At 40.1% G+C, this 22,070-nt stretch overlaps 1 protein-coding gene across 5 annotated transcripts in view; it reads left to right on the top strand.

The window, feature by feature from the left end:
• The window catches only part of REPS2 (RALBP1 associated Eps domain containing 2), a 220,696-nt gene that overhangs the window by 159,669 nt on the left and 38,957 nt on the right, over positions 1–22,070 (top strand). For all 5 annotated transcript variants that reach the window (XM_049873370.1, XM_049873367.1, XM_049873366.1 and 2 more), the window contains 2 exons: positions 14,552–14,613; positions 17,426–17,512. In XM_049873370.1, the coding sequence (XP_049729327.1) occupies positions 14,552–14,613; positions 17,426–17,512 (149 nt within the window). The remainder of the gene's footprint in view (positions 1–14,551; positions 14,614–17,425; positions 17,513–22,070) is intronic.

Genomic DNA, 22,070 nt, shown 5'->3' with positions numbered 1-22,070 from the left:
ACCAGCCTGAATTTCTGGTAGTTCCATGTCGATATACAGCTGCAGCTGTTTTCAAATGATCTTCAGCAAAATTTTGCTTGGGTGTGATATTAATGATATTGTTCTATAATTTCCGTCTTCAGTTGGATCACCTTTCTTGGGAATAGGCATAAATATGGATCTCTTCCAGTCAGTTGACCAGGAAGCTGTCTTCCATATTTCTTGGCATAGGCGAGTGAGCACCTCCAGCACTGCATCCATTTGTTGAAACATCTCAATTGATATTCCAGGAGCCTTGATTTTCGCCAGTGCCTTCAGAGCAGCTTGGACTTCTTCCTTCAGTACCATCGTTTCCTGATCATATGCCACCTCTTGATATGTTTGAACATCGACTAATTGTTTTTGGTATAATGACTCTGTGTATTCCTTCCATTTTTTTTTTTTTGATGCTTCCTGGGTCATTTAATATTTTCCCCATAGAATCCTTCACTATTGCAACTCGAGGCTTGAATTTTTTCTTCAGTTCTTTCAGCTTGAGAAACGCCAGGCATGTTCTTCCCTTTTGGTTTTCCATCTCCAGCTCTTTGTACATGTCATTATAATACTTTACTTTGTCTTCTTGAACCACCCTTTGAAATCTTCTGTTCAGTTCTTTTACTTCATCAGTTCTTCCTTTTGCTTTAGCTGCTTGACGTTCGAGAGCAAGTTTCACATTCTTCTCCGACATCCATCTTGGTCTTTTCTTTCTTTCCTGTCTTTTCAGTGACCTCTTGCTTTCTTCATGGATGATGTCCTTGATGTCATTCCACAGCTCATCTGGTCTTCCGTCACCAGTGTTCAGTGCATCAAATCTATTCTTCTGATGGTCTGTAAATTTAGGTGGGATATACTCAAGGTCGTATGTTGGCTCTCGTGGACTTGCTCTGATTTTCTTCTGTTTCGGCTTGAACTTGCATATGAGCAATTGATGGTCTGCTCTACAGTCGGCCCCGGCCTTCTTGTGGCAGATGATATTGAGACTTTCCATCGTCTCTTTCCACAGATGTAGTGAATTTGATTTCTGTGTTTCAGGGGTTTAGGGTTCCATCTGGTGAGGTCCATGTGTATAGTCGCCGTTTATGTTGGTGAAAGAAGGTATTTGCGATGAAGAAGTCGTTGGTCTTACAAAATTTTATCATTCAATCTCCGGCATTGTTTCTGTCACCAAGGCCATATTTTCCAACTACTGATCCTTCTTCTTTGTTTCCAACTTACACATTAAAATCACCAGTAATTATCAATGAGTCCTGATTGCATGCTTGATCAATTTCAGACTGCAGTAGCTGATAAAAATTTTCTATTTCCTCATCTTTGGCCCTAGTGGTTGGTGCGTATATTTGAATAGTCATATTCACTGGTCTTCTTTGTAGGCATATGGATGTTATCCTATCACTGAAAGCTTTGTACTTCAGGATAGATCTTGAAATGTTCTTTTTGACGATGAATTCAACAGCATTCCTCTTCAAGTTGTCATTCCCAGCATGGTAGACTATATCATTGTCTGATTCAGAGTGGCCAATACCAGTCCATTTCAGTTCACTAATGCCTAGGATATCAATTTTTATGTGTTCCATTTCATTTTTGACGATTTCTAATTTTCCTAGATTCATACTTCATACATTCCAGGTTCCGATTATTAATGGATGTTTGCAGCTGTTTCTTTTCATTTTGAGTTGTGCCACATCAGCAAATGAAGGTCCCGAAAGCTTTACTCCATCCCCATCATTAAGGTGGAGGCAGCTCTTCCCCAGTCATCTTTTTGAGTGCCTTCCAAACCTGTCCTCCATGGGTGACCCTGCTGGTATCTGAAAACTGGTAGCGTAGCTTCTAGTGTTACAGCAACACGCAAGCCCCCACAGTACGGCAAACTGACAGACACATGGAGGTGACACAACCTAGCTTGCTGAAAGTGAAGAGCACTTAAAGCACTTACTGATGAAAATCAAAGACCACAGCCTTCAGTATGGATTGCACCTCATACATAAAGAAAACAAAAATCCTTACTATTGGACCAATAAGCAACATCATGATAATCAGGGAAAAGATTGAAGTTGTCAAGGATTTCATGTTACCCGGATCTACAGTCAACACCCACGGAAGTAGCAGTCGAGAAATCAAAAGACACATTGCATTGGGCAAATCTGCTGCGGAAGACCTCTTTAAAGTATTGAAAAGCAAAGATGTCATCTTGAAGACTAAGGTGTGCCTGACCCAAGCCATGTCACCTTCTATGCATGTGAAAGCTGGGTGATGAATAAGGAAGACGGAAGAATTGATGCCTTTGAATTGTGGTGTTTGCAAAGAATATTGAATATACCGTGGACTGCCAGAAGAACGAACAAATCTGTCTTGGAAGAAGTACAGCCAGAATTTTCATTAGAACCAAGGATGGCGAGACTGAGTCTCACATACCTTGGACATGTCAGGAGAGATCAGTCCCTGGAGAAGAACATCATGCTTGGTAAGTATAGGGTCAGCGAAAAAGAGGAAGACCCTCAGTGAGATGGAGTGGCACAGTGGCTGCAACAATGGGCTTAAGCGTAAAAACAATTGTGAGGGTGGTGCAGGACTGGACAGTGTTTCATTCTGTTGTACGTAGAATCGCTGTGAATCGGAACTGACTGATGGCACCTAACAACAGCAACATCCTAGTGGTGTGATATGGTATCTCCTGTTGTTTTGATTTGTATTTTTCTGATGACTGATATTGAGTATCTTTTTATGTGCTTATTAAAACCAAACCAAAACCAAACCTGTTGCCGTTGAGTGGATTTGGACTCATAGCAACCCTATAGGACAGAGTAGAACTGCCCCCATAGGGTTTTCAGGGAGCAGAGGGTGGATTCTGAACTTTCAGTCTTTTGATTTGCAGCCTGAGCACTCAACCACTGCGTCACCAGGGCACCACGTGATTATTTGCATTCCTACATCTTCTTTGGAGAAATGCCTATTCAAATCATTTGCCCATTTTTTAATTTGGTGTTTGTGTTCTTACTGAGTTGTATATTCTGGAGTTGTTTGTATAGTCTAAATGCAAGTTTTTTATCAGATACATGATTTGCGAGTATTTTTCCCAGTCTCTGACTTGTCTTTTCATTTTCTTAATGGTGTCTTTTGAAGCATAAAAGTTTTGAGTTTTGATAAAGTGCAATTTGTCCATTTTTTCTTTTATGGGTTGTGCTTTTGTTATCGTAGCTAAGAAATTTTTGCCTAACCAAGGCCTCTTCTGTGAAGTGAGAGAATTGAATTTTCTGAAAATTATTTCTGTTATCCCTGTCGAAAAGTTCTAAGGTGTAAGTTCATGCCTTTTTACTGGTGAAACTTTTTTTTCTTTTGCCTAAAGGGGGATTAATGGACTTGTATATTTTTTGGGGGTGTGGAGCATCAGGGGATAGAAGCAAGTATTGTTGGAACGGCACTCTTGGCAAACATTTTATTATATACACAGGTGTATATGACCTGCGTACCGATCACTGTGTATCAGTGAGTGACCAAGGGATAGGTATAAGGTCACACATGCTTTTGTGATTAGAAAGAAGGGAAAGAAAGAACAATTTGTATTACAAAGAAAAAGTGTTTTTATGAACTTGCCAAGATGAAGAATGATCCTTACTGATGTAATTGTTGAAGCAATGCATATGGCTTAGTCTCTTCTTGATTGATAGTTAAAAGTGTAGGTCTCACTGGCAGGCTCCTTTCAACATTTTCCATTCCTTGAGTGGTTTTTCTTTCCTTTGGCATTTGAATGCTTTTATTTTCTTCATAAAATATTCCTCGTTGTTGGGGTATAGGAACCCTTTTCCACAGCTGAAGTTATTCCAAGTTTCACTCCCCTGAAGAATCGGCTTTCTATTCTTTGAAGATTTCAGTTACCACATCTGCTATTTTATTTCCACTCCGTAAGTTGGAACATGTTTTGCTTTAGTCATTGATTTGGGCTTTGTAAAAATCTGAAGGAAATTAGTAAATAGACAGTAATATCTATAAATAATATTTTACCTGGAAATTTCTAAGCATAATGAGGTAAGAGGGTAAAAAATGTTAGAGGTTAGGGCTTTGGATCAAGGTACCGGGAAGCTGAGCTTCAGTGGGTAAGTGTTAGAATATGCACATCTTTCAAAAACTTGAGATATTGTTTGAAATGGAGCCCTGGTGGTGCAGTGGTTAAGAGCTTGGCTGCTAACCAAAAATGGCAGTTCAAATCCACCAGCCGCTGCTTGGAAACCCTGGGGGGCAGTTCTACTCTGTCCTATAGGGCTGCTATGAGTTGGAATCAATTTGATGGCCACGGATTTGGTTTTTTAGATTGTTTGAAACACTGGAAATTATTACTGTGTCTTCTGAATTCAGAATTAAGTGGCAGTTTTTTTCATGAGCCTGTTTAAAAAATTTTTTTTATTGTGCTTTAGGTGAAAATTTAAAGAGCAAATAAGTTTTGCGTTCGATAGTTTGTACATAAAGTGTTCTGTGCCATCGATTGCATTTCTCACAGTGTGTCAGCACTCTGCCCATCTCTGCTCTGGGTTCCCTGTTTCCTGTTGTCTGTTTTTTGTACTCCTTCCTGCCGTCTCATCTTTACTTTTGGGCAAATGTTGTAATTTTGATCTTGTATAATTGATTGTTCTAAGGAACACGTTCCTCTCGGGTGTTACTGCTTATTTTATAGTCCTGTCTATTGTTTGCTGAAATGTGGTCTCCAGGAACGGCTTCAGTTCCAGGTCTGAAGGGTGTCTTATGGCCAATAGTCTTAGGGGTTCCTCCAGTCTCTGTCAGACCAGTAAGTCTGGTTTTTTTTTTTTTTTTTTGTGTGTGTGTGTGTGTGTGAATTTGACTTTTTGTTCTACATTTTTCTCCTGCTCCGTCCAGGACCCACTGTTGTGATCCCAGTCAGAGCAGTCGGTAGTGGTAGCTGGGCATCATCTAGTTCTTCTTGTCTGTGACCCATGTAGGCTGTGGTTCATGTGGTCCATTAGTCCTTTGGACTAATTGTTCCCTTGAGTCTTCGGTTTTTTTCACTCTCCTTTGGTGCGGATGGGAAGAGACCAATAGTTGTATCTAGATACTCACAAGCTTTTAAGACCCCAGATGCTACTCACCAAGGTAGGATGCAGTACATTGTCTTCTTGAACTACGTTGTGCCAATTGACGTCCCCTGAGTCTATGGTCCTTCACCTTTGAACCTAGGAACTTCATCCCACAAGGTGTTCGGTTATGTCTAAGAAGTTTCCGTGACTGTGTCCATTGTGTATTCTGTTTTCTGTATTAATATACATGCAGCACCTACAACTATGTGTGTAGAAATATCCACAGCCAAACCTATATTGACAGTTGGGTGTGCTTCCTTACACCCTCCCACACCTCTTTAGCATGCCTATTATCTTAGTCATCTAGACATGTAGATGGCTTTAACAAAGAGAAATTTCCAGCTTTTTAAGGAAGCACCATACCATTTTTCATAGTGGTTGTACCATTTTACATTCCCATGAGTGGTGTATAAGAGTTCTAATCTCCCCACAACCTTGCCATTGTTTGTTATTTTCTGTTTTCTTTTTGATCAGTGCCATTATTGTTGGGGTGAAATGGTATTTCATTGTAGTTTTGATTTGCATTTCTCTCGTGGCGAGCATTTCTTCATGTGTTTGTTAGCCACGTGAATGTCTTCTTTGGTGAAGTGTCTGTTCATATCCTTTGCCCATTTTTTAATTGAGTCATTCGTCTTTTTGTTGTTGACATGTTGACGTTTTCTATAAATTTTAGAGATGAGACTCTTGTCAGACATGTTATGGCCAAAAATTTTTCTCCAGTCTGTAGATTCTGTTTTTATTCTTTTGGAGAAGTCCTTTGATGAGTGTTTAATTTTTAGGAGCTCCCATTTATCTAGTTAATTTCCGCTGTTTGTGCATTTTTAGTTATGTTTGGTATTCTATTTATACAAAATATTAAGTCCCCTAGCATTGTCCCTATTTTTTCTTCTATGGTCTTTATAATTTTAGGTTTCGTATTTAGATCTTTGATCTATTTTGAGTTAGTTTTTGTGAACAGTGTGAGGTGGGGGTCCTGTTTCATTTTTCTGTAGATAAACATCCAGATTTGCTAGCACCATTTGTTAGACTGTCTCTTCCCCATTTAATAGACTTTGGTCCTTTGTCAAAAATCAGCTGTCCATAGGTGGATGGATTTATGTTAGGGCTCTCAATTCTGTTCCATTGGTCTATGTGTCTGTTGTACTAGTACCAGGCTGTTTTAACTATCCTGGCTGTATAGTAGGTTCTGAGATCAGGTAGTGTGAGGCCTCCTACTTTGTTCTTTTTCAATAATGCTTTACTTATCTGCAGACTCTTTCCTTTCCATATGAAGTTGGTGATTATTTTTTCCATCTCGTTAAAGAATGCTGTTGGTACTTGAATTGGGATTGCATTATATCTGTAGATCACTTTGGGTAGAATTGACATATTCATTATGTTAAGTCTTCCTATTCATGAGCATGGTATGTTTTTCCATTTAGGTAGGTCTCTTTTGGGTTCTTGCAGTAGTGTTTTATAGTTTTCTTTGTATAGGTCTTTTGGGGAAGTATTGTAAATGGTATTGTTTTCCTTTCAAAGTACTCTTCGTTGGTGTATAGGAATCCATCTGATTTTTGTATGTTGATCTTGTAGTCTGCTACTTTGCTGACTCCTATTAGCTTCAGTAGCTTTCTTGTGGGATCTTTGTGATTTTCTATGTATGGAATCATATCATCTGTTAATAGGGATAGTTTCATTTCTTCCTTACCAATTCGAATGCCCTTTATTTCCTTTTCTTGCCTTATTGCTCTAGCTAGGACTTCTTGTACAGTGTTGAATAAGAATAGTGATAAAGGGCATCCTTGTCTGGTTCCCGTTCTCAAGAGCTTTCAGTCTCTTGCCATTGAGAATAATGTTGGCTGTTGGTTTTGTATAAATGTCCTTTATTATGTTGAGGAATTTCCCTTATATTCCTATTTTGCTGAGAGCTTTTAACAGGAATGGGTGTTGGACTTTATGAAATGCCTTTTCTGTGTCGATTGAGATGGTTATGTGATTCTTTTTTTTTTTTATGTGGTGGATTATGTTGATTGATTTTCTAATGTTCAACCAGTCTTGTATACCTGGTATGAATTCTATGTGATCATGATGTATTATTTTTTTTTTTGATATAATGTTGAATTCTGTTGGCTAGAATTTTGTTGAGAATTTTTGTGTCTATATTCATGAGGGGTATTGGTTTATAATTTTCTTTTTTTGTGTTGCCTTTTTTTGCCTGGCTTTGGTATCATGGTTATATTGGCTTCATCAAATGAATTCGAGAGTATTCCTTCCTCTTCTATACTCTGAAATCATTTGAGTAGTATTGGTGTGTGCTCTTCTGTGAATGTTTGGTAGAGTTTGCCTGTGAAGTTGTCTGGACCAGGGCTTTTTTTGTTCTCTATTTTGGTTACTTGCTGGAGCCATCTTGTCCTGCTTCTTTATGTGATTTGATATTGTCTGTTGTCTCCGAGGCATTTAAGGTGTTATTATACTTATTTACTTATTGTATGTTTGTTTGCTATATCCTGATTTTTTTTTTTAATTTTGATATATCTGAGTAGGTGGGGTGTACGTGCTACTCTGGTTGCTAGTCCTGCTGCACTGGAGCTCTCACCACCTGTCTCCAGGTGGGTGGGGTAGTGGCTGCGTGTGTTAGCACAGGTCTCTGTTATTTGGTTTGTGGGGTGGCTGCGGATGTACCTGGCGTTGCTGGTGAGGTGATGTGTCTGTCTGGCCAGTTACCTGGGCATGGGTACAGGGAGCATTCTCACTGGCCACTGGGTTGAGTGCTGTGTGTACATACTGTTGGTCGCCAGGTGGTAGGGACAAGGGTGCCCAGGTCGTTAGTCACCACATGGGTGGTACAGAAACTCTCACCAGTGGTCTCAGGTGGGTAGGGCTGGGTGGAAGTGGTTGGAGTGGGCACAGGCCACTGGTTCCAGGAGAGGGGGCGATGTGGGGGGTAGAGCAGGGGGAATGCCACCAGTCAATGGGTGCATGCTAGGAGGGTGTGTGCCTATCAACTAGAGCACGATGCAGGAGAGGGTGTGCTACTGGTCCGTGGGCCCCCACGCAGGTGGCTGGAGGGAGTAGGAGGCACTGCTGGTCTGCAGGCCCCCGGTGTGAGTGGCTAGGCATGGGAGTAGGTGCCTCCAGTTTGCAGGTTCCTGGTGTGAGTGGCTGAGTGGAGGGGCAGGTGCTGCTGGTTCATGAGCCCTTAGCCCAGGGGGATGTATGGTGGTGGGGGCCACCAGATAGCAATCTCGTGGTGGGGGGGATAGATGAGGAGGCTGGGGGGGCCACTTCAGGTCTACCAGGCCTCTGGCACAGTGGACTGGGGGGGCACGGTGGGTGAGGTGAGTGCATTTCGCTTTTGCAGTACAGGGAGCACTCCTGCCTGGCTCTGGATGTGGGTGCAGAGTTGCTACTGCTTGGCTGCACCAGGTGATGGGTTTGGCTGGGAGCGCTGCTTGCTTTGTCTCAGTATGGCCATGTTGCGTAGGTTCCACTGGCAGGGCACTGGTGATCTGTAATTCTCCATGTCTGCTCTTTTTATACTGTCTCTCCTTCCACTTGGCACTTGGTTCAATTCTTCAGCCTTGCCTTTGATGCTCAGGATTCCAACGTTCTCATCTATATCTGATTCACTTGTTTTCTCAGGTCTTTGTTACAAAGGGATGTTATAAGACGTCAGACTATGCTGCATCTTGGACTGCCCCTTCATGAACCTTTTAACCTGGTTTTTGGGGTTTGGGTATTTATTGTATTTTATTGATTGTACTTAATTTTTTTGTTTGAGAAAGCCTTGCTGGTGTTTGGGGTCCCACCTTATTAATTGAAAGGCTTCAGGAATAACCCTGCAGTTGCTTCACAAGTTTGGTAGCTTTTAATGCATGCAGAAAGGGCGTTCTCCACCCTCTCTTCTTACCTTCTTTTTCCTGCCAGAAAAAAGCTGCTACTATTAACAGGTATAGTGCCAGCATTTGCAAGCATAAAATGGATTATTTAGCCAAAGTACTTTTTCAGTTTCACTTTGTATGAAAGTCCTTCCTTTCCTTTCCTTTCCTTTCTCTTGTGTTTGATTAGAGCATATCGGATAAAATATTTGAGTAGCAATTGTGAATCAAGAATGGACTAAAAATATGAAAAGATTGTACGCTAAATTAAAGTCTAAGCATTCAACCAGTGTGTTTGAGTACTTACAAGGCAGTGTGTTTAGGTGCTCTTGAGATAAAGAGATTAATTAGGCATAAAATTGGTAGAATGAAGCTAGATTAATATCTTCTACCATTAAAGGAAATGAATGTGGAACAGTAAACATAGGAAATGGATTTTTTCAGCAGCAACTAAACAAGGAAAGGTACATGAGCTACTGCCTGTTTGTGTTTTAAGAATGAGTGGCCGCTGAGGGAAAAGCCCGGGCTTTGGGGGCAATTTGAACGCTGCCTGCTTCTCTCCAGAAGGCATATGTATGAGTAGGCAAATCTGGAGAACTCTCACTGAAATCCTCAAAGCTGCAGTGAAGCAAAATGAGTGAGGATTCTTAGTTGATCCTCCTCTTGACTGAGGGTCAGTGGTGGTGGCTTCTGGAAAGAGAAAGAAGAAGCTAGAAAAGTGACTTATCGCAGCTGATATCCTCTGGTGGAGGGGAGGACCAGGACTCCATGCTGAACTGAAGGCTGAGGAATTCCTCCAAAGCCATTGATATACCTTAAGACATAGGAAAATACATTCTGTTACAGGAATTTTTGTGTGGATGATTTTGGTATTTATTTTCATAGTTTTAGATAACATATTTGTCTAATCTTTGTTGATTTTTCAGTTTCAGGCATCATCTACTGTCTTCCCTAGTACCTTTCCGCTCTCCTATCCTTTCACTGTAGTTACATCATAATTATATTAATATTTATATTAATTTTATATCATTGTGGCTATGTAAGCGCTAAGCCATAATAGTAAATTGATTATTTTTATTACTTACACAGGTTTTTGTTTGCCGTAGAATGAAAAAGCAACTTGTTTCTAATGTACTTGTCACTGATTCAACTGTCAAAACCCAAACCAAACCCATTGCTGTCAAGTGGATTCCGACTCATAGCAATCTCATGTCTTGCTCTTTTGGTTTCCTCTCTTATTTTCTGTAGTACATCCTGTAGTAGCTTCCTTAGAAAGGGTGCATGGAGCTCAATTTGAGACTCCGAATATTAAAAAAATCTTTAATCATACTGTCACACAAGCTTCTAGTTTGTATACAATCATCAGTTGGAAATTTTTTTTCCAGAATTTTTTAAAATAATTTTTATTGTGCTTTAAGTGAAAGCTTACAAATAATTTTTCCAGAATTTTGATGACATCACACTAATGCATTCTAGCTTGCAATGGTATACTGCCCAGGCCCAGTGCCGCCTAGTCGAATTAAAAAAAAAAAAAAAAAACTTTTTTTTTTTTAAATTCGAATTAGAACCTGTAAAAATAAAACCACCTGAACTCCTGATCCTTTCTTTGTATGTGGTCTTTTTTCCTCTTGCACCCTCTGCTGGAAACTTGTAGAATCTTCTCATGCCAGTGTTTGGAAATTTCATGATGTGCCTTGACATGGGTGTGTCTTCTTCCATTGTCCTGGGTAGGTAGAGGTTTTTCCCTATTTTGTTCACTGTTATTTTCCCAGCACCTCAAACAGTATCTGGCACATAGTAAGTGTTTAAATATTTCTAGAATAATCTGAATGAATGATCTTCTGAGGATATTAATAATATACATTTTTAAGTTTTCTCCTAGCGTATGTTTAGTCTATTTCTTTGAGGTTATTTATTTATTTATTTTATTTCTATTGGTGTCAACCTTAGGTTAGAAATTTGCCTGCAGATATCTGGTAATACATAATCATCTGTTTACATTTAAGAATATAAGCTGACTGGAAGATCTAAAAAAAATCTTGCCAACTGAAGACTTCAGGTATAAGGGTCTGGCTGGGTGATCTTGTTGGAGATCTCTTGATGTCCAGTATCTTTAGATCTTATTCCTTGGCTGTTCCATTTCCTTGGAACAGATTCTTGAATCTCTGGATGCAGCACTCTTGGAACAGAGAGGAAAAAAATACAAAACCAAACCCATTGCTGTCGAGTCGATTCTGGCTCACAGCGATCCTATAGGACAGAGTAGAACTGCCCCATAGAGTTTCCAAGGAGCGCCTAGTTGATTTGAGCTGCCAGCCTTTTGGTTAACAGCTATAGCACTTAACCACTACGCCACCAGGGTTTCCCAAAGAGGAAAAGGGGGCTCTAAACACCCATATGCCAATAAATTGGAAAATTTACATGAAATCAACAAATGTCTAGAAAAATACTGTTTATCAGAACTGCCTGAAGAATTAGAAAGTCTGAATAGTCCTGAAACAGTCAATGAAATGGAATCACTAATCAAAAATCATGTTTCAAAGAAAACTCCAGACCCAGATGGCTTTACTGGCAAGTTTGACCTGATATTCAAGAAAAAAAATATTTCTGATCTTATACAACCTATTCCAGAATATAGGTAGAGGAAACACTGTCCAGATAAATTATCATAACAAAGAACCATATGAGAAACGAAAACCACTTTTCAGTTTTACTCATGAATATGGTAAAAACCTCAAACAAAATACTAGCCAGCTAAATCTGGCAGATTTAAAAACCTGACCAAGTTGGGATTATCCTAGGCCTGTTAAGGGTGTTTTTATATTAGAAGGTCCATAAGGTAATTTTCCACATTAGCAAGTTAAAAGGAAAATAATCATACCGTCATCTCAATGGATGCAGATGCAGCTTTGGTTAAAATTCAGCAACAAATTATCATCAAAAACATGTCAAAATAAGAATAGATGGAAACTTTCTTAACCTGTTAAAGGGCACCTAACAAACCTATAGCAAACACTACGCTTAATGGTGAAATATTAAAAACTTTCCATTTGAGATAAGAGGAAGCAAGCCTGCCCATTCTCACCATTTTTATTCAACACTACGGTAGATGTTCTAGCCAGGTAAGCAAGAAAACACCAAAAAAAAAAAAAAAAAAAAAGGAAGAAACAAAACCATAGTTAGTAATTGTAGGTGATTTAAATTTTTTTTAACTTGAAAATTTATTTATTGCTTACTTTAGCAAGTGATATAGGATCTTAATGAAAATGTTATGTAATACCTGCAAGCATAGACAAAGAAAAAGACCTGTAGTCCCAATATCTAGCGATAAGCACTGTCAACATCTTAGTGAATATAATCCATATTCTTATTATAAATGGTTGTGATCTTGTATATACTACATTGTGACTTCTTTTCTTAAAATATGTATTATTAACATCTTTCCACATGAGACTAAGTGTTCCTGTGCACAGTGTCAGCTTTAGTGGCTGGATAACTGTGCTACGTTTCATTTTATGGCTGAGTAATTCCATTGCACGGACACATTTTGTTTATCCCGTCATCTCTTGATGGACACTTGGCTTGTTTCCACCTTTTGGATAATGCGAACGATGCTGCTATGAACGTTGGTGTACATGTATCTGAGTCCCTGTTTTCAATTCTTTTGGGTATTTGAGGAACCAACAAACTTGCCACAGCAGTTGCAGCATTTTGTGTTGCCGTCATAGTTTAGATATAATTTTATCCAAAAATCTTTTCAGAAACAGACTCATACATCATCTTTTACAAAAATCAGGCATTTGTCTTTTTAAAAATTAAATAACCATCAGAAAAAGAAGTTAATTAGACATGAATCTGGCTCTAGGGCCTGTTTCTAGAAACTCTGTCCAAGCTGTCAGGTGGGACAGTCATGTGACTCTACTTATTTGCTTCCTTTCTCTCAGGATCACTTTTTGTTGCCTGGTTTTCTAGTGTCTTGAAAACTATTGTTTTGTATGCTTTATTCTAGTGTTTTGAAGACTGTTGTTTTATATATTTTGTCATCTCTGTTTGTTTTTGGTTGTTTCAAATGGAAGGGTAAATCTGATCTCTACCACCCTATCTTGGCCGGAAGCGGAAGTCAACAATTTTGTAAATGAAATCGTTTATCATTTCTTGTGTACTCCTCTTTTGTGAATAAAGGTTTGTTTTAGCACAAATTGTAACCTGGTGCAATTACTTGTCCTTTCCTGTGGAAATCTGCATAGACTTATGTTTGTTCCATTTCATTTTAAAGTAACTGCTAATTTAAAGGCCCAGTCTGTGAGGCCCTATAGAGTAGGGACCCTGAGACGGGCAGTTCTTGAAAGCGTTCGACAGCCTCTCCTGCTCCATGCTTCGTTATCGATGGCTGCTCAGGGCTTCACTACCTCTGGAGTTTTGACCCACTGATGTGTTTTATAAATTTTAATGAAAGACAGATTGAGAGAAATCATAGATGGGCCCACATGGTTGTTCCGTTATCTATGCACTGGCTCAGAATGAAAATCTCTGTGGCAGTACTCTGAGCTAGATTTGTGGGAAGCTCTGGACTCCATCTTCTAGCTTGCCTGATCCAGCTACGGCTAATTAAAAGTGATTTGCAAAATCTTTTGTGTTCTTGGTACATTGCTACTTTTAAGGCCTAGAAAACGGTCCAAATATTAGCACATGTATTAGAGATTTGCGAATAAACAACATATACTTATGTAGAGCATGATGTATTTTTCTAAAGAGTTTGTAAAGAATGTAGTTCAGCTTGCCAACTTGTGATGCCAAACTTATTTCTTACTTGTGCTTATGAGCTTTATTTATAATTTCATAACATCTGTGTATTTCATCGTTAAGTTACAATGCAGACATTCTTGGCTTAGTTCAAACATTCTCTATTATCTCATGGCATTAAAAAAAAATTAGACTGAAACTTTCTTCAAAAGCATCTTTTAAATAGGGCCAGATATTTTTAGCAACTGATGTAATTATCCCTGATAACAGGGATCAAAGAGAGGAAAGGAAATTGAGATACTTGAAGAGCCTCTGCCTATCATTTTTGCCCTTCAGTGTCGGCCTCCCCGGCTGCTGCCAGACCTTGCACAGGGCATCACAGGATGGCAGAGCTGCTGCGTTTGGGTTCCGGCTTCCTTAGTGTCTGCAGCCTACTCACTGAGCTAATGAGCAGTGTAATGGCTGAGAGCGTGGAGAAATAGGAGAGAAGCCAAAGGGCCGAGATTATTCAAAACTAATTTTTAAATAATTGCCGTCAGGATAATGAGGAGTTGACTGTCTTTTCCACGCTGGGTTCCAGTCTTTTGATCAACGGGTATCTTTTCCTTACAGTTTTACACTATCTTAATCATAACAGCCTGTAATACTTGGGTTTTTGGGTATGTGAAAATGAGAAAGGAGTTAGAAATAGCATATATTCTTTTTTTTCTTTTTTATTAAGCCTTCAGGTGGATTTTCAAACCTTAAACATGTTGAATGCTATTGTTATTCCTAGTTAACAGGTGGAAGGGTTTTTTGTTTTGTTTTGCTTTTTGGTGGTCCCTAACAGTGTGTGGTTTTTCTTTTCAGCTGCCAAGTCAGGATCCTTACCCCAACCACCTGCACTCCCTCCGAGACCTTGTCCGTCACAGGTAGGACACAGGATGGATTTTTGTGGGCTGTTTTGTAGTAGGGAAGTTGTCAGACCACTGTGGGCCTTTCGAGGGGTTGACCACCACAGAAGGACATCTGGGTGAAGAGAGCAGAAAGGGTTTGCATTTCTCCTCATCTACCAGCCTCAAGTGGGGAAGTGGAAGTTTCCTCAGTAAACCACCAACCCAATGTGTGCACGTTTACTAGTGTGACTTCACTATTGCCTCTTGATGGTTGCGTGTGGTTTGAACACAGAGGAGTAGAAGGGATGTCTCTCCAGTTAGGGGTAGGGGACGTGGTTTTTCTTTTTTTTTTTTAATTGTACTTTAGATGGATGTTTACAGAACAAACTAGCTTCTCATTAAACAGTACACAATTGTTTTATGACATTGGTAAACAACCCCATGACATGTCAACACTTTCCCTTCTTGACCTTGGGTTCCCTATTACCAGCTTTCCTGACCCCTCCTGCCTTCTAGTCCTTGCCCCAGGGCTGGTGTGCCCCTTTCCTCTCGATTTGTTTTATGGGCCTGTCTAATCTTTGGCTGAAGGGTGAACCTTGGGATTGACTTCATTACTAAGATAAAAGGGTGTCTGGGGGCCATATCCTCAGGATTTCTCCAGTCTCTGTCAGGGCAATAAGTCTGGTCTTTTTTTGTGAGGTAGAATGTTGTTCTACATTTTTCTCCAGCTCTGTCTGGGACTCTCTATTGTGATCCCTGTTAGAGGGGACGTGGTTTTTCTGTATAGCCTGTACAGTCTGTGTGCCTGTATTTTCATCAGCATTTTAGGAGTTGTGGTAATTTTGCATGAACTGAAAATAAATGGTCATCAACGTGGGGTTAGTGCTGTGGTTTTTGACCCACGATACTTTCTCTAGTATATTATTCCCATTGGAACAATATGCTGAAGCACCAGGAGTGGGAGAATGTGTCACTAAAATGTTTCACCTGTAAATTAATCCAGCCTTTTTTATATGTGCTACTATGGCCTTACTCATCAACAATTTCTGTGAGCTGAAAACGAGAGTCAAGCAGCAAAGCCGTGGAGGGTGGTGTATGCTGCTACAGAGCCCGCCTTCCGTTAATACTGCTGAAGAAACTTTTGATTTATAAAGACCCCCCTCTGGCTCTTGGCAGAAAACATTTGGGGAATTTATGTGTGGTCACAGGCTCTCTCTCATTCTCTGAGTGGCTCAGAGCGTACCTTTCCACATGGCACATCTTGGACCTTGTGGAGTTGTGGAAAGCATGGTTAACACTTGTTAGTCCTTTCAGAGAATTAGATGGTCTGTAGAGTCCACTCAACCATGAGGTGTGGATACCATGAGGTACTGACTCCATGTTTCAGCTTGAAGGGTAATAAAGAGCTTGGTTCTTCAGTGGCCCGCAGTTGAACAACGAGAACCCACTTTTTCAGTATTCCAGCATTGGCTTTGAAAGATATTGGTTAATTTGGAAATGGATAGTGGTGATAATCACACAATATGGTGAACATAATTAAGGGCCCTGAATGGTACACTTAAAAATGGTTAAAATGGCAAGTGGTCTGTTATAAATATTTTGCTACAATAAAATATATTGGTTAACGCATCAACAAATGTTTATTGAGTCTCTTCTATCTAATGCCAAGCTTTAGTTCCATCCTAAGCCATAATTTCCGCTCATGTAAATTATTAGCTGTGTTTATTGAGCATCTACACTATAGCAGGCATTGAACTAAGTGCTTTCCATGTATTATTTAATTCTCACAACATCTCTGTGAAGTAGGTACTAGTATCCAAAAAAAAAAAAAAAAAGCCTATTGCCATCAAGTTGATTCAGACTCATAGGGACTGCATAGGACAGAGTTGAACTGCCTCATAGAGCTTCCAAGGCTGTAATCTTTACGGAAGCAGACTGCCACATCTTTCCCCCTCAGCGTGACTGCTGGGTTCGAGCCACTTACCTTTCGGTGAGCCGCCAAGTGCTTTAACTACTGTGCCGCCAGGCCCAGGTGCTAATAGTATCCCCTTATACATATCAGGAAATTGAGGTGTACAGAGGTGAAGCAAGTTGCTCAAGGTGGTATGGCTAGTACAGCCAGCTCTCCAACTGAAGTCCATCTCTTAAGGGTCCCTCCTCTCCCCATGACTGTAGTCAGTGCCTGTGTACAGTGCCATCACACTAGAGATGGAACCCTCCACCACCTCCGCTTAAGGAAGCTCTAGATGAGATGAATGGAGTCCCTGGGTGGCACAAACAGCTAAGCACTCGACTGCTAGCTGAAAGGTTGGAGGTTTAAACCCACGCAGAGGCGCCTTGGGAGACAGGCCTAGTGATCTGCTTCTGAAAGGTTACAGCCTTGAAAACCCTAGGGAAAGCAGTTCTACTCTGCACACGTAGGGTTGCCAGGAGTCAGGATCGACTCCATGGCAACTAACTAACAACAACAGCAAGGTGAGGTGAGGCTCTTGCTTTGCATGACAGCAAGCCTGGACTTTGTCACAAGAAAATGAGAGGGCATTCTGGGGGCACTTACCTACCAGCTGCTGGTTTCAAACTGGGGGTTTGGGAGTCACCAGACTGAATGCATGGGAGGCCCGTCTGAAAGGGCTTTTGTGACCCACATCCTTATCTTTCTGCTGCTGTACCAATGATTACAGTAGTCAGTTCCTGGGAGTGAAACATGCTGCTGCTATCAGCAGTCCTCATCTGAGCTGTGTGAGGGGCTTCCTGCCTGCTTTGGGGCTTAGTGACAGGAGGTTCTGACAGGGGACCTGGGCTTTTTCCAGTCACTGTTCATGAATGAGTCTGCTTTTTTGTCTTCTAGGTTTCCCAGCACAGTGTAAACAGTGAGCCCAGTGGTCAGCCCAAGCCTCCAGCTCAACCCTATGGGGATTTCCGACTACAGGAGCAGGTGTGTAAGGAACACAGGCAGGGAGCCCTCTCCCATCCCATTCGCCTATTTGTCCTCTCTTTCTCCACCGTAAGCTGGACACATAGATTTAACATATGAGGTTCTGAGTAGTATTTAGTCTTTGTGCTTACTGTGTCAAATTCCTAAAGAATCTCACCTAACCCACCTCTATGGGACACCTATCTACTGTACTCTTTTCCAAAGTACTTGTGAGAACACAGTCTTCTGGGAGATGTCAGTGTGTAAGACACATTTGCAGAATGCTGCTGCTCTACCTCCCCGCCCCGCCCCGGAGATGCAGAGTGTTTATTAGCTCACTAAAGGCTCTGAGGTACCCTGGTGACATAGTGATTAAGTGTTACAGCTGCTAACCAAAAGGTTGGCAGTTCGAATCCACCAGGTGCTGCTTGGAAACCCTATGGGGCAGTTCTCCTCTGTCCTGTAGGGTCACTATGAGTTGGAATCAACTTGACAGCAATTGGTTCCTTTTGTTGTTGTTTTTTAAAGCCTCTGAAGTTCTGCAGTAAAGAAACCTGGTAAAGTTTGCCAAATCTGGCAATTAACTAGCTTGAGTGGCCATCCATCTTTTTATTTATAAAATACCTATTACTCTCCTGAGGGTTTAGTGACTAGGAAACATTATTGTACACCAGCCTGAAGATATTGATAAGAGCTTTTCTAAACCTCTCTCATCTGTCTTCTCATCTATGTATTATGTGATTAAAGTTGAATTGCATATCCTATGCCAGCGGTTTCTTCTAGAAGAGTTAAACATGAACAAAAAAGGTTACGGCAGCCTAACTTGGCCTTTCACACTGTCATGTTTTCAGTCTGTTGTTCCCTTCCTTGCTTTTCGATCCCTTCTTGTTTACTCTCTCATGAAGTCATTTTAACACTTCACAGCAAGTGCAACTACAGAGAATTTCTACACTCGGAATTCCTCTTTTGCTCTGTTTAAAAATTTTTTTTGAATGTTCTCTGGTATATATGGACATGAGAAATATATATGTGTGTATATATACATATATATATATATATATTTATGAGGTTTGAAATGTAGTACCATCCCCAGGAGACCTAGGAAGAAACCACAACAACAAAAAAACCAGATATAATTAAAATTATTATACTTATTAATAGCTCGGAGGAGAGATTAAAATAAAGCTTTGGGATTGTTTTTCAGTTTAAATTTTTCGTATTATTTTAACTTGATAAATGGGCAAGACTAAAAAAACTTGATAAATGGGCAAGACTAGATTGTAATAAACAAGAAAACATTTTTTTTCATTGTGCTTTAAGTGAAAGTTTACAAATCAAGTCAGCCTCTATACAAAAATTTATATACACCTTGCTATATACCATAATTGCTCTCCCCCTAATGAGACAGCCCGCTCCTTCCCTCCACTCTCTCTTTGTATGTCCATTCAGCCAGCTTCTGACACCCTCTGCTCTCTCATTTCCCTCCAGACAGGAGATGCCAACATAGCCTCATGTGTCTGCTTGATCCAAGAAGCTCATTCTTTACCAGTATCATTTTCTGTCCCATAGTCCAGTCCAATCCCTGTCTGAAGAGTTGGCTTTGGGAATGGTTCCTGTCCTGCGCTAACAGAAGGTCTGGGGACCATGACTACCAGGGTCTCTCTAGTTTCAGTCAGACCATTAAGTCTGGTCGTTTTTGAGAATTTGGGGTCTGCATCCCACTGCTCTCCTGCTCCCCCAGGGGTTCTCTGTTGTGTTCCCTGTGAGGGCAGTCATTGGTTGTAGCTGGGCACCATCTAGTTCTTCTGGTCTCAGGCTGATGTAGTCTGTGGTTTATGTGGCCCTTTCTGTCTCTTGGACCCATGATTACCTTGTGTCTTTGGTGTTCTTCATTCTCCTTTGCTCCATGTGGGTTGAGACCAATTGATGCATCTTAGATGGCTGCTTGCTAGCATTTAAGACCCCAGACGCCACTCTCCAAAGTGGGATGCAGAATGTTATCTTAGTAGATTTTATTATGCCAATTGACTTAGGTATCCCCTGAAACCATGGTCCCCAAACCCCTGCCCCTGCTACACTGGCCTTCAAAGCTTTCAGTTTATTCAGGAAACTACTTTGCTTTTGGTTTAGTCCAGTTGTGCTGACCTCTCCTGTATAGTGTATTGTCTTTCCCTTCACCTAAAATAGTTTTTGCCTACTGTCTAATTAGTGAATATCCCTCTCCCTCCCTCCCCACCCTGGTAAACCATCAAGGAATGTTTTCTTCTGTGTTTAAACCTTTTCTTGAGTTCTTATAATAGTGGTCTTATACAATATTTGTCCTTTTACGACTGTCTAATTTCACTCAGCATAATGCCTTCCAAATTCCTCCATGTTATGAAATGTTTCACAGATTTATCGTTGTTCTTTATCATTGCGTAATATTCCATTGTGTGAATATACCATAATTTATTTATGCATTCATTCATTGATAGGTACCTTGGTTGCTTCCATGTTTTTGCTATTGTAAACAGTGCTGCAGTGAACATGGGTGGTGGGCATATATCTGTTCATGTGATGGCTCTTATTTCTCTAGGATATATTCCAAGGAGTGGGGTTGCTGGATCGTATGGTAGTTCTATTTCCAGCTTTTTAAGGAAGTGCCAAATCGATTTCCAAAGTGGTTGTACCATTTGACATTCCCAGCAGCAGTGTATAAGTGTTCCAGTCTCTCCACAACCTCTCCAACATTTATTATTTTGTGTTTTTTGGGTTAATGCCAGCGTTGTTGGAGTGAGATGGAATCTTTGCATTTCTCTAATGGCTAATGATCATGAGCATTTCCTTGTGTATCTGTTAGCTACCTGAATGTCTTCTTTAGTGAAGTGTCTGTTCATATCTTTTGCTCATTTTTTTAGTTGGGTAATTTGTCTTTTTGTAGTTGAGTTTTTGCAGTATCATGTAGATTTTAGAGATCAGGTGCGGATTGGAAATGTCATAGCTAAAAACTTTTTCCCAGTCTGTAGGTAGCCTTTTTGCTCTTTTGGTGAAGTCTTTGGATCAGCATAGGTGTTTGATTTTTAGGAGCTCCCAGTTGTCTAGTTTTTCTTCTACATTGTTAGTAATGTTTTCTATACTGTTTATGCCATGTATTGGGGCTCTATTTTTTCTTCCATGATCTTTATCATTTTAGATTTTATATTTAGGTCTTTGGTCCATTTTGAGCTTGTTTTTGTGCATGGAGTGAGGTAAGGGTCTTGTTTCATTTTTTTGCAGATGGATATCCAGTTATGCCAGCACCATTTGTTAAAAAGACTGTCTTTTCCCCATTGAACTGTTTTGGGGCCTTTGTCAAATATCAACTGCTCATATGTGGATGAATTTATGTCTGGATTCTCAATTCTTTTCCATTGGTCTATGTGTTTGTTCTTGTACTAGTACCAGGCTGTTTTGACTACTGTGGCAGTCTAATAGCTCTAAAATCAGGTAGAGTGAGGCCTCCCATTTTCTTCTTTTTTCAGTAATGCTTTACTTATCCGGGGCCTCTTTCCCTTCCATATGAAGTTGGCGATTTGTTTCTCCATCTCCTTAAAAAACGTCTTTGGAATTTGGATCGGAATTGTATTAAATGTATAGATTGCTTTTGGTAGAATAGACATTTTTGCAATGTTAATTAAGTCTTCATATCCATGAGCAAGATATGTTTTTCCACTTATGTAGGTCTATTTTGGTTTAACAAGAAAACATTTTGATCCCTAACAAGCAGCACTATTTAAAAAACTGTGGCCAGTCAATGATGTTCTTTCAGGTTTTAAGTACTGTATGTGAGAGAAATGAGTTTGGGCCTCTGCAGATAGGTATACGAGGTATATAGAGATCCTTTCTCCATTCACCAGAACTATCCCTCTCCTTTTATCAAGTGAGAGAGATGAGGTATAGATTTCCAGCATAAAATACAGTTGAGCTGGCTCCTGCTTCAACCAAGCACCACTACGATGTGAACATCTGGATTCAGTTATACAAATGGGGCCCTGGAGTTAGGAAAAGGAACACATTCAAAGAAACAGAACTTTTTTATTATTCATACTATAGGTGAGATCAAGACGGAACAAGTGAATGTATAAAGAATCAGGTGGTCTGTGTACCACGTTTTCCTGTGGAAAGGCTAGAGACCAGAGCATGGTATTTTGATTCAGCTCAGAAGAAGTGACGCATTTGTTTTTAAAAGGACAGATTCATAGCATAAATGACAAAAAAAAAAAAAAACAATTAGCGTAAACGATTTCATATGGAGTAGTGCAACAGTGAGTGTTAATTAGCTCACTGTTTGTGTGCATATAAGTGAAATAAAGTGCTGTCTACAGTTTGTACTTGTTCTGTAGATCAGTTCCCTGTGAAAGACCTATTTGGTACCTCAATAGCTAAATCCCTTTAATACGACTGATTTCATGCCAACTTTCTTATGGCAATTTGTGATGGAGCTGAGCTTCATTGTAATTATCTTTAAGGAAAACATTTTTGGGGGGTACAAAGTTTTATGTTAGCACTACATTTGATGAATTGGGGCTCTCAGGAGACTAATGTGCTCAGAATTTACCTG

This window comes from Elephas maximus, chromosome X (genome assembly GCF_024166365.1).
Source record: "Elephas maximus indicus isolate mEleMax1 chromosome X, mEleMax1 primary haplotype, whole genome shotgun sequence".
Classification (NCBI taxonomy): Eukaryota; Metazoa; Chordata; class Mammalia; order Proboscidea; family Elephantidae; genus Elephas; species Elephas maximus.
Note: the sequence above shows the minus strand (reverse complement) of the source record. Positions and strands in the feature narration are given on the sequence as shown.